The sequence below is a fragment of the Chaetodon trifascialis genome, chromosome 9 (assembly GCF_039877785.1).
Source record: "Chaetodon trifascialis isolate fChaTrf1 chromosome 9, fChaTrf1.hap1, whole genome shotgun sequence".
Taxonomy (NCBI): domain Eukaryota; kingdom Metazoa; phylum Chordata; class Actinopteri; order Chaetodontiformes; family Chaetodontidae; genus Chaetodon; species Chaetodon trifascialis.
The window spans coordinates 913,668-927,061 of record NC_092064.1 but is presented as its reverse complement, the minus strand read 5'-3'; the positions used below and the strand labels follow the sequence as shown (position 1 = coordinate 927,061).

At 44.1% G+C, this 13,394-nt stretch overlaps 1 protein-coding gene across 1 annotated transcript in view; it reads left to right on the top strand.

Annotated features, from left to right (window-relative positions):
• wsb1 (WD repeat and SOCS box containing 1) overlaps nt 1–13,394 on the top strand; it is a 44,289-nt gene that overhangs the window by 18,080 nt on the left and 12,815 nt on the right. The window contains exons 3-5 of the mRNA XM_070970178.1: nt 5,180–5,448; nt 12,226–12,357; nt 12,957–13,057. Of these exons, the coding sequence (XP_070826279.1) occupies nt 5,180–5,448; nt 12,226–12,357; nt 12,957–13,057 (502 nt within the window). The remainder of the gene's footprint in view (nt 1–5,179; nt 5,449–12,225; nt 12,358–12,956; nt 13,058–13,394) is intronic.

Sequence of the window (13,394 nt, the reverse complement as noted above, 5' to 3'; positions counted from 1 at the left end):
TCTACTCTGAGCTCCTCCCAGGTGACAGAGCTCCTCACCCTATCCCTAAGGGAGCGCCCCGCCACCCTGCGGAGGAAACTCATTTCAGCCGCTTGTATCCGGGACCTCGTTCTTTTGGTCATGACCCAAAGTTCATAACTATAGGTGAGGGTAGGAACATAGATTGACCAGTAAATCGAGAGCTTCGCCTTTCGGCTCAGCTCCTTCTTTACCACGACAGACCGATACAGCGACCGCATTACTGCAGCCGCTGCACCGATCCGCCTGTGAAATCTCACGTTCCATCCTTCCCTCACTCGAGAACAGGATCCCAAGATACTTAAACTCCTCCACTTGAGGCAGGAACTCTCCCCCAACCTGAAGGGAGCAAGCCACCTTTTTCCGGTCGAGAACCATGGCCTCGGACTTGGAGGTGCTGACTCTCATCCCATCTGCTTCACACTCGGCTGCGAACCGCCCCAGCGCATGCTGAAGGTCCTGGCTCGAGGTAGCCAACAAGACAACATCATCCGCGAAAAGCAGAGACGAAATCTGGCGGCCCCCGAACCGAACCCCCTCCGGCCCCTGGCTGCGCCTAGAAATCCTGTCCATAAAAATGATGAACAGAACCGGTGAGCCCTGCCGGAGTCCAACATGCACCGGGAACAGGTCCGACTTACTGCCGGCAATACGGACCAAGCTCCTGCTCCGGTTGTACAGGGACTCTACAGCCCTCAACAGAGGGCCTCCAACCCCATACTCCTGGAGCACCTCACACAGAATGACGCGAGGGACACGGTCGAATGCCTTCTCCAAGTCCACGAAGCACATGTGGACTGGTTGGGCAAACTCCCATGAACCCTTAAGCACCTCATGGAGGGTATAGAGCTTGTCCAGTGTTCCACGGCCAGGACGAAAACCGCATTGTTCCTCTTGAATCCGGGGTTCGACTATCGGCCGGATTCTCCTCTCCAGTACCCTGGAATAGACTTTCCCAGGGAGGCTGAGGAGTGTGATCCCCCGATAGTTGGAACACACCCTCCGGTCCCCCTCTTTAAAAAGAGGGACCACCACCCCAGTCTGCCAGTCCAGAGTAACTGTCCCCGTCTGCCATGCGATGCTGCAGAGGTGTGTCAACCAAGACAGTCCTACAACATCCAGAGACTTGAGGTACTCAGGGCGGATCTCATCCACCCCCGGCGCTTTGCCACCGAGGAGCTTGCGAACTGCCTCAGTGACTTCAGCCCCGGTGATGAATGAATCGACCTCCAAGTCCCCAGTCTCTGCTTCCTCTACGGAAGACATGACAGAGGGATTGAGGAGATCCTCGAAGTATTCCTTCCACCGCCCATAGGCTGAAACAACAGTGAGAGACCTATCCCCGACCCGAAGGCGCAGGGAAGCGACCCTCTCGCTCAGCGGGGAGAACTCCAACACATGGCGGCTGAGCTGGGGGGCTATAAGCAAGCCCACACCAGCTCGCCGCCTCTCACCGCGGGCAACTCCAGAGTAGAAGAGAGTCCAGCCTCTCTCAAGGAGTTGGGCTCCAGAGCCCAGACTGTGCGTGGAGGTGAGCCCGACTATCTCTAGCTGGTACCGCTCAACCTCCCGCACCAGCTCAGGCTCTTTCCCCCACAGTGAGGTGACATTCCATGTCCCCATAGCCAGAGTCGTTGTCCAGGGTTTGGGTCTTCAGGGCCCCCGCCCACGACTGCCACCCATATCACATAGCACCGGCCCCTTCTGATCCTTCCTGCAGGTGGTGGGCCTATGGGAAGGTGGGCCCACGTCGCTCCTTCGGGCTGTGCCCAGCCGGGTCCCGTGGGCAAAGACCCGGCCACCAGGCGCTTATGCTTATGCTTGAACATGGTGTTCGTTATGGACAAACTGTGACTAGCACAGAAATCCAATAACAGAACACCACTCTGGTTCAGATCGGGGAGGCCGTTCCTCCCAATCACACCCCTCCAGTTGTCACTGTCGCTGCCCACGTGAGCATTGAAGTCTCCCAGCAGAACAATGGAGTCCCCGGTTGGAGCACTTTCCAGTACCCCTCCCAGGGACTCCAAGAAGGCCGGGTACTCTACGCTACTGTTCGGCCCGTAGGCCGAAACAATAGTGAGAGACCTAGAGACCTTGAGAGAGAACCTTGAGAGAGAACAGCCTCTCTCAAGGAGTTGGGTTCCAGAGTCGTAGCCAGAGTCGTTGTCCAGGGTTTGGGTCGTCGGGGCCCCCGCCCACGACTGCTACCCATTCCACATAGCACCGGCCCCTTCTGATCCTTCCTGTGGGTGGTGGGCCTACGGGAAGGCGGGCCCACGTCACTCCTTCGGGCTGTGCCCGGCCGGGTCCCGTGGGCAACCAGGCGCTCGCCAGCGAGCCCCAACCCCAGGCCTGGCTCCAGGGTGGGGCCCCGGTGACGCCAATCCGGGCAATGTACGCTTCCTTTGTTTTTTCTCTGTCATAAGGGGCTTTTGAACTGCTCTTAGTCTGACCCGTCACCTAGAACCTGTTTGCCTTGGGAGACCCTACCAGGGGCATTAAGCCCTGGACAACATAGCCTCTAGGATCATCCGGGTGCTCAAACTCCTCCAGCACGATAAGGTGTCGGTTGAAGGAGGAGTGTCGGTTCAAGGAGGAGAATGTTGAAAATATGGTACACCATATTTGGCCTTTACTTGTCCATCCATCCATTTTCTATACCGCCTATCCCTTTCAGGGGTTGCGGGGGGGCTGGAGCCTATCCCAGCTGTCAATAGGCGAGAGGCGGGGTACACCATGGACTGGTCGCCAGTCGATCGCAGGGCAACATACAGAGACAGACAACCATTCACACTCACACTCACACTCACACCTAGGGGCAATTTTAGAGTCACCAGTTAACCTAATGAGCATGTTTTTGGTCTGTGGGAGGAAGCTGGAGTGCCTGGAGAGAACCCACGCATGCACGGGAAGAACATGCAAACTTCACACAGAAAGGCCCCGCCCGGGGATCGAACCGGCAACCTTCTTGCGGCACGCGCACTACCTGCTGCACCACCATGCAGCCGCCCTTACTTGTTCAAAAGACAATTTATCACCCTCAAACAAATACCATGCTCATACCAGCACTGAAATATATTTTTACCAAGTCCTGGGGGAAATGCCTTGTTCTGAATAATGGGGTGAAGGGCTGGTTTGGCACCTTTAATTTGAGTGAGCTTAACAATCCTCCCCCATGTTCTAATTGTGTCATAATGTGGCTGTTTTTGACCTTGATTGGGAGCAAAGACTTCTCATTAACAGTAAGGCTGAGTGGAAATAATAAGAGGCATCAATTTGGGTTTCCTGAGTAGGATCTATAAAATGTTTTAGCCAACCAAACACTATACGCCTATGACATGCCCAATTATAAAGTCTAAAGTTGGGCAATGAGAGACCACCACTCTTCCTAGGTAGCTGAAGTGTTTTCAAACTTAGATGCAGTTTCTTCCTATGCCAGATAAATTTTGAAATAGATTTATCAATATCAGAAAAAAACAGTTGTTTATCTTCAAAGGGAGCATGTGCATTGGGTACAGGATTCTCGGGAGAACATTCTTTTGATTAAACTCACTCTACCCATCCAGGAGAGGGGGGTGGTCAAACCACCTGAGCAAGTCACCCTTAATTAAAGACAGAATGGGAGAAAAATGTAGCTTACACAAGTTATTTTGGTTAGCATGTTGGCATCATCAGATCTGTATACCTAAATACATGAAACCGGAATCAGACCATTTAACGGGAAAGTTAGGCATGCACCTTTATCCCCAAAATCATCTAGCGGCAGTGCTTCAGATTTGTTAAAGTTTATTTTGTAACCTGAGAACTTAACAAATAACTCTGTAGTGGAGATGAGGGCTGGAACAGAAGTTTCAGGCTGAGAATAACAGAATAAGAATAACATCATCTGTGTAGAGTGCTAGTTTATGAACAGTTCCACAGAGATTGGTCTTCCAGTGGTTACTTTAAGCGTAGACAACCAGGTTGACAGGATGTGGCGATGCAAAAATGCAACCCAAGCGTGGCATCTAGCAGGCTTTTGCCAGCAAGTGAGCTCACGGCTCTGTGTGTAGGCAAGAGAGAAGTTCAGCATTGCTCATTGTACAATCCACAATGTAATGGTGCAAAGCTGCTTGGAAAAGTTTTCCTTTCACAGCAACCTGAACTTGTGTCAATTGACATTATGCCACTTGTTGACCTGTTCTATGGAGGAGGGCAGTGAACAGAATTATTTTCAAACATGAATTACCCACAGTTTTAAAGGAATTCTTTTAGGTGTGCATATTTGCATGCCAGATAGGACAATGTGCAAAAGTCTTGAAGCATTAGAAAACCACCTGGAGAATGTTCCTACTATGTGTTTTGCTGTAAAATTTGATTGCCGTGAAGTGTTCTTACATTTGCAGTGTTCAAGGAAAGCTTTCACAGCTGCTTTTGAAAGCAGATAAGACGGTCAAATCTGTTGTTACACTGCATGAAATAGTTGATATATAATTTGTTCACTTGGTGAAGAAGTCATTATAGGTCTATTTATGTAGTGTTGGTGTCACATTCTTAACAGGCTCTTTTTCTGTCCAAAGTGAGACTTTCAGAGCCACACTTAAAAATTTTCTGTAGAGCAAGTGCTTGTTGTTCCCAGACAGCAGGCAGTGGTTGGTTAGCTCTTTTTTTCCTGTAGTGGCAAAATATACCAAACTTTGCAGCTAACTAGTACATGTTTTTTTCGTTTTGGCCTCAACCATGCCAAGCCAAAACATGAATTTCCACTACAGCCTCACAGCAAGTGATAACTGCGCTGTGGTGGTCCTGCTGACCACAGCCAACCTGTGTTATTCTCCTCTCCTTGGCTGTGTCTTCAGCACCTAAACTCATGTGTGTCTATTCTGAAAACTGGAGAGGAAACCTCTCTGAAACCTAGCTGTTTTTAAAAGTCCCTCTGTGTTTCCATGTATATGGAAATACTGAATTTCCATATACATGGTGAGCTGAAAAGGGCTTCAGGCAACAGGCTCTTAGGTGGTTTGTAACCAGCACATCTCCAACACATTATCAAGGTATACAACTTTAGCTTACTGTATGATGTAGTAGAGAAACCCTGTGTCAGTCAGGCTCGATTGCTTGGCAGCGTTGTCTCTTGTTGACCTCCTTTTGTATCTTTCTCCATTCTCTGTTGCTTTAGTTCAATCGCCCATGGTGGAGAGGGCACCAATGCCTCAAACCCCCGGCAGGTAATCTCTGGCCAGGTAATTCCAGCTGCTGGTGAGCCCCGTGAACACACCATTGACTGTGGTGACATTGTTTGGGGCTTAGCGTTTGGCTCCTCAGTGCCAGATAAGCAGAGCCGCTGTGTTAACATCGAGTGGCACCGCTTCAAGTTTGGCCAAGACCAGATGCTACTGGCAACAGGCCTCAACAATGGTCGCATCAAGATCTGGGATGTTTACACTGGTGAGGATGCATTGTCATTAATTAGAAGTAGTTTCTCTCTTCATCTTAATTAAATGGTAATCAGATAAGGTAAGGTAATAATGCAATGCATTTTGAAGTTTAAACTGATGGTATGCTATGAACTAACCATGATATTGAAAGGTTTTGTTGCGACAAAATCAGGCTTTTTGTTGAATTTTGAATGTCATCATTATGGCAACCGTGGGAAAAGAAAAATTCAGTCTATATACACAACTACACTGTGTGCACAATTATTAGACAAGTCAGTATCTTGACCTTATCGTCATTTTCGTGCATATTTTCCACCTCTAAGCTATATAAACTTGAATGCTAGTTTAAGCTTTATCAGGTGATGGGTATTTGTGTAATGAGGGAAGGTGTGGCCTAAAGTTATCAGCACCCTATATCAAAGTGTGCATAATTATTAGACAGCTTCTTTTCCTCAGACAAAATGGTGAAAAAGAGACTTAACAGACTCTGAAAAGTCAAAAATTGTAAAATACCTTTCAGAGGGATGCAGCACTCTTGAAGTAGCTATAGTATTGAGGCGTGATCACCGAACAAGCGCATGTTTTGTTGCAAATAGTCTAAAAGACGCTAATTAACTGCTGAAGACTTGATAATCAAAATCAGAAAAAGCTTTATTGCCAAGTATGATTTTACACATATGAGGAATTTGCTTTGGTGAGGTTGGTGCATGAAACATCTATTAAAAAGAAGCTATTAAAAAAGTAAAAAATATAACAATACGTAAAAAGTATAACAATAAGTGAAAAATATAACAGTAATAGAAAATATAACAATATAAATATATATACACAAGTCTGTTCCCACCCAGAAGCACAGTCTATTTTTTCAAAAGGGACTCCAGGCAGAGTGTTAATGTAACGCATAGGTTTATAGCAATGTCAATGTCAATGTGACAAGTAGAGGCAGAGGTGGAGTGTGAAGAGTGTCGGGGGGTTCCGGGCCTTGTAGATAAGGCTGACTGCAGATGGGAAAAAAACTGTTCTTGTGGCGTGAGGTTTTGGTCCTGATGGATCGCAGCCTCCTGTCAGAGGGGAGTGTCTCAAAGAGTTTATGTCCGGGGTGGGAGGGATCAGCCACAATCTTTCCTGCATGCCTCAAAGGCCTGGAGCTGTACAGGTCCTGAAGAGACAGGAGATTGCCGTCGATCACCTTCTCTGCAGACCTAATGACACGGTGCAGTCTGCCCTTGTCCTTGGCAGTGGCAGCAGCGTACCAGATGGTGATGGAGGAGGTAAGGATGGACTCAATAACGGCTCTGTACAAGTGCACCATCATTGTCTTTGGCAGACTGAGTTTCTTCAGCTGCCGTAGGAAGTACATCCTCTGCTGTGCTTTCTTGATGAGGGAGCTGATGTTCAGCTCCCAGTTGAGGTCCTGGGAGATGATAGTTCCCAGGAAGTGGAAAGAGTCCACAGTAGAGTTGGGCGGTATCCAAATTCTGATATCGTCAAACTTTCCCCACATTTTCCCGGGGTATACGGTATTACTGTGACTAATTAAAAATCACTTTGCAGGCAGCGTGACATGCGCGCAGTTCAGACGGTCAATGCTCACGCTCAAGCACCAATCCTAACTAGTAGCATACCAGACTGATGGGGAGAAACTCAGCTAAAAGCCTCTACCAAGCATTGCCACGCAAACGAAACATAATTCATACCCCACGAAATTATATGCGCATGTAACGAAAACACAAAAATAGCGCACGTCAAAGGTACAGCATCTGCTGATTTCACCACTTCACACAAACCTCAAAAGTCCGGTATCACATGAAAGCAGAGAGTCCGATGATCACGAAGATGTCTGCCTCCTCACTGTGTTACGAAAACTTGGAGAGCTAGCAGCCACAGAGTAGCAGGAAAAAAAAATCATTACATCATAAAGAATGTCTTACCTTTGCTGTTTTGTGGTCAACAGTTATATTCCAGCCTGAAAAAATGCTGCTAATGTCTCCTCCTATGACTCTGTGTTAGTTTCTGATTAATCACAAAGGTCCTGCTTGTTTACATAAAGAGGAGGTGGTTTCTAGAGTGGAGGGAGCGCTCTTCATGCAATAACCTATCTCTGAGGTTACTTCCTTCTGGATCGTCATTGGTGTTGATATGGTGAATTTGGGTGGGTCGCTGAGCTATTGATCAGCTTAACTATGCAGTTAGTTTCACCGCTCCGTCTCATGAATGAGCAGAGCCCTCACAGAGGACTCTGCTAAGCAGCCCAAAGTGTTATTTTACTGTTTTATTTGCATTTCGTCCTAAGAACAATAGCAAGCAGAAAAAAGGCTGAAAAACTGTTTTCAACAGAGGAGTTTCTCTGTATGCTTGGACGATAGCGGTACTCTGCTTAGATGCGCTTAAATGAGCGCCTGGACATACCTGTGTTAAAACATCTGTATGACTGCTCGGGTTCATTCTTAGCATGTACTTTTGCACAGTCACCTTTTCCTTGAGTAAAAATTCAACCAGATACATTGAATGGAGTGGACTTTATTTTTGTTATGATCCCTATAGACCTATATGCGCAGCATTTTTTTTTAATGACGGTAATGAAACTGATACCGTTGCTAGCTTGTAGTTGATGATTTGCCTGACCCCTTTCCAGACAGACGCAGAATCGTTAGCTGAGAACTGGTGTTGGAGAGAGAATTAAGAATTAAACGTGAAGCTACCAGCAACCCATTCATTTCCAGTGCTGCAACCTACCTGGAGTGTCCAGAAGTACAAGTTGTTCGGGGTACAGAGACATGGCCCGGGTCAGAAGGGCTGAAACATGACCACCACTGAACAAGACTCATACAGTGCATTCGGAAAATATGCACACCCCTTCACTTTCCCTACATTTTGTTATGTTACAGCCATTTTCCAAAATGGATTAATTTTTTGCCTTATCAATCTACACACAATTCCCCAAAATGACAAAGTGAAAAAGGTTTATTAAAAGTTGATTAAAAATAAAAAACTAAAATATTGCATGTACATAAGTATTCACACCCTTTACTCAGTACTTTGTTGAGGCACCCTTGGCTGCAATTACAGCCTGAAATCTTCTTGGGTATGACGCTACAAGCTTGGCACGTTTGTATTTGGGGTATTTTTCCCATTCTTCTCTGCATATCCTCTCAAGCTGTGTCAGGTTAGATGGGGAGCATCGCTGCGCAGTTTTAATGGTTTTAATCAAACATCACTCTTCGCTGTTCTTCGCTCCATTCATCTTTCCCTCGATCCTGACTAGTCTCCCAGTTCCTGCCACTGAAAAACATCCCCACAGCATGATGCTGCCACCACCATGCTTCACCGTAGGGATGGTACTAGCTAGGTGATGAGAGGTGCCTGGTTTTCTTCCAGATGTGACGCTTGGCATTCAGGCCAGAGAGTTCAATTTTGGTTTCATCAGACCAGATAATCTTGTTTCTCATGCTCTGAGAGTCCTTTAAGGTGCCTTTTGGCTGTCATTACGTCTGGCCACTCTACCATAAAAGCCTGATTGGTGGAGTGCTGCAGTGATGGCTGTCCTTCTGGTAGGTTCTCCCATCTCCACAGAGGAATGCTGGAGCTCTGTCAGAGCGACCGTTGGGTTCTTGTTCACCTTCCTGACCAAGGCCCACCCCAATTGCTCAGTTTGGCCAGACTGCCAGCTCTAGGAAGAGTCCTGGTGGTTCCAAACTTCTTCCGTTTATGAATGATGGAGACCACTGTGCTCTTTGGGACCTTCAATGCTGCCAAAATTTTTTTGTACCCTTCCCCAGACTTCGTGGCTTGGTTTCTGCTCTGACATGCACTGTCAATAATGGGACTTTATATGTGTGTGTGTGTGCCTTTCCAAATCAATTGAATTTACTACAGGTGGACTCCAATCAAGTTGTAAACATCTCAAGGATGATCAGTGGAAACAGAGCTCAATTTTGAGTGTCACAGAAACGGATGTGAATACTTATGTACATGCGATATTTCAGCTTTTTATTTTTAATACATTTGCATAAAATTCTAAAAATAACCTTCTTCACTTTGTCATTATGGGATATTGTGTGTAGATCGATAAGACAATAAACAAATTTAATAAAGGAATTTTGGAAAAAGGCTGTATACATAACAAAATGTGGGGAAAGTGAAGGGATGTGATTACTTTTCAAATGCACTGTAAGTTGAAATGTCTAGACTGGGCCAAGAGATATCTGAAGACATTTATTTATTTATTTATTTATTTATTTATTTATTTATTTATTTATTTATTTATTTGAGTGAGTTTTAAGAAATCTTGCTGGAAGGCCCCTGCACTTTTTGTTTTAAAAATAATTAAACTTAAAGGCATTTCAATGAAGATTTTGTGTTTGTGTTATTTTACAAAAAGTTATGGTCTTTTTTTTCAGTGTACACAAAATGAACAAACAGTATACTGTATTCATTCTAATCTCAGGTGTGTTACTCTAAATTTTGACACAAAAATTTAAATTTTTGCTGCAAACAAATATCGGTTCTAAATATCGGCAATCGGTTTCACTTGATTATTAATAATCAGTATCGGTATCGGCCCTGAAAAATCCATATCGGTTGATCTCTAGACAGTATAATGACATGGCCCCCTTCCTCACCTTACATAAACCCTGTTGAGAACTTGTAGGCCCTTCTTAAATGTGAGATTTGCAGTGAGGCAAGACAGTACACATCTTTGAACAGCATTTGGGAGGCTGTGGTTGCTGCTGTACGAAAAGTTGATCACCCACAGATCATGAAACGGACTACATGGATGGAAGGCACATAACAGCTATTGAAAAGAAGGGTTGCTATATAGTGTTTATTTGTAAATTTCAAATTTGCTTATTTGTTATTCTTACTCTGATACATGAAAATAAACAAGTGAGATGGGAAATTTTTCATTTCGTGTCATTGTCATTTAGTTGCATTATAGTTCTGCACACAGTTGCCTAATAATTGTCTCTCTCCTGAGAAAGCCAAAACTCACTTTGCCTTTGTTAAACACTCAGGTTTGAGGTTTGTTATTTTGGATTACCTGAGAGCACTGTATTTGTTCAAAAATAAATTTAATCCTCAGGAATACAACTTGCCTGATAATTGTGCACACAGTGTAGGGGTGGGCAATGTGGCCAAAATCTTCTGTCACAGTATATATAATTTAATGTCACAGTAATGGTATATATCACTGTATAGTAATTAGTAGTAATTATGTAAATTCAGTTAAGAAATTGTTTAAAATATCCATACAGTGCCATACTTAAACATACTTATTTTCTTCTTTTATGTGGAACTTTGATACAAACAAAAACAACTGCCTCGCATGAGGCAACACTTGAGTTAAAAACAAAGGACTCCAAACATTAAAACTAACTTACTTTCAAATTGGAAGCTTGATGGCTCCAAATGAGAACAACTGATGCAATCAGTAGAGGTGCTTTATCTGAAACAATTGTCACACTCAGGTCACATGAGAGTATGGTAAGCAGTCCTACTGCCCAAATCTCATCACCTTCCAAGACAGCTGGACTGCAACATTGCGCTGCCCGCCAAATGTATGGCAGACACCAAAAATGTTTTCTCATATAAACTCCAGCTGATTTCTGCAGGATAAGGTCCTAACAGTTTCCCTTTCATACATGTAGAACATATGTCCATATCACTCTCACTTACTGGAAATATGTCATTTCATTTAGGGGAGGGGTGATGCCTGGGTAGAACACGCAGGAGGAGGAGGACGGATCTGTAATGATGATGATAACAATGGAAAGCAATATACAAGCAAGAAGAAAAAAAGGAGTGAAAAAGCTACACTCCCTGATGCTATGAACACACCCACTTGGTTGCTCTGCAGCAGGGTAGCAGTACACACACTGTGAATGACAATGTGTAAACACAACTTAAGGGATAGTTCCTGCTTTGGAAACCGTATTAATAAATTTCTGTCAGTGGACATATTTCTACCATTGCATGGTAACCTAGCCCTAACTCTAACATACTGTTTGAAGTAGTTATCTTTGTGCTGAAGGCACTCTTAAAATGACTGACCTATCAATAAACTAAGATAATAAGGAGGAGGACATTAGTCATCAATGCCACACTGCTCTGGTAATCACAGCACCGGAGCGTCTGAGATGCTTTGGAAGTATTGATTTTCCACTGAAGATGCCAAAATTAGGAACGAAGTTTGCTGACTTTGTAAAACCAGTCTTATTCCACAGGAGCAACACCTGCTAGCATGCTACCAAAGTAAGGCAACAGAGAAAACTGAGGCTGAGTGGAACATGAGCAATGTCAACTATACAGCCACCTCTGACTGCAAATTTTTCACCACATTCATCCACAGAGCACTTGCCAGAAGCTCATAAAATGGGGTCACCAATAAGGGGCTTCGATTTATATGCAACTATATGTGGCCCTTTGACATTCTTTCAGGAGGACAACTGGAGCCATGATATTAAATTTCAAGTGGCACTACAGTGTCAATGCACTTACTGTATATACTGAAGCATAAGACGCCCACACAAAAAGTTTATTTTCAGTGATCAAAAGAGCATTAGTCCTTTTATGCCAGGTTATACTTCTAGTTCTATTTTTGTTTCATTGTTGTGGTTTTTCCTTTGTAGTTCACAGTTAAGCACACAAAGGTGGAGGTTTTTGGAACAGGAACAGAGTTCTTTCTGTGCCTTTAAACATTGTGTCACTCAAATTTTCATCATTGAATAGTACAAGTTCTCAAAATTGTGTTTTTCAGTACTCCTGTTTTACTTGATGGCTGTTTCAGGAAAACTGTTGTTAAATCTGATGGACCATACTGATGTAGTGCGAGACTTGACCTTTGCTCCTGATGGCAGCCTTGTGTTGGTCTCTGCATCCAGAGATAAGACCCTCCGTGTGTGGGACCTCAAAGATGATGGTATGTAGATGAGCTGTCCTTAATATGAATCTTTACTTTAACTCAACTTGCTTCTCTTTGCTTTTCTTTTGTTCTTTCTTTTACTTCGGTTGTAATGAGGTGACAGCAGACCGCTTATTTCTTCAACTGAGAAACAAGAGGTCTGCTGTACTTTACAAATAAATACCAGTCCTCTGAATTGAGAAAAAAAAAAACCAAACAGTTGAATTAGTGAAAAGTAGACTTAGACGTTTATTGATCCCAATTTGGGAAATTATTTTGTTGCAGCAGCAGTTTAAACATATGCATTAACATAAAATATATTTAAAATAAAGAAGAATAAGGATGAGTAATGAAAACTAAGAGAAAAAGATTGTTCTCAAAAAATATAACGAAGCATATAAACATGGAATAACAGCAATTGTTAAAAGTATAGTACAGTGTAACTATTTATTTACTTTATTGATCCCACACTGGGGAAGTTAAGTCGTCACAGCCAGCAAGTATTTCGACAGCCAGCAAGTATTAGTATTATGCATGACACGTGACAGCAGTGGCCTTCGACAGTAAAGAACATGGTGTACTGCTTCATCTTAGATAATGTTGTTTCTGTCTTGTAGGTAATATGATGAAGGTTTTGCGGGGGCATCAGAACTGGGTGTACTGCAGCGCCTTCTCCCCTAACTCCTCCATCCTGTGCTCAGTTGGTGCCAGCAAAGCAGTATGTGTACAAGTTTCTTGTTAGTTTTTTGTTGGGTTTGCTAGCTAATCTGTGTGCAGTTGCTTGTGACCAGTTATGCTCAATCAGCCTACAAATGAAAAAACAACCATATCTGCCCTGCCCTCCCATTTCCACCATAGAACAAACTGTGCTCAGTGTGATAAAAAGTTGAGCTACCTGCATCTAGATTCTGTTTGGGTTTTGTTTGCAGTACAAAAAAGGCTATTGATGTTCTGACGTTTGCATGCAGAGGAGACTGTTTTCACTGTTGTCATAAGGACATTTGTTTCCAGACCACACCTTTAAATCATTACAGCAGGGGAATTTGAAAATAAAT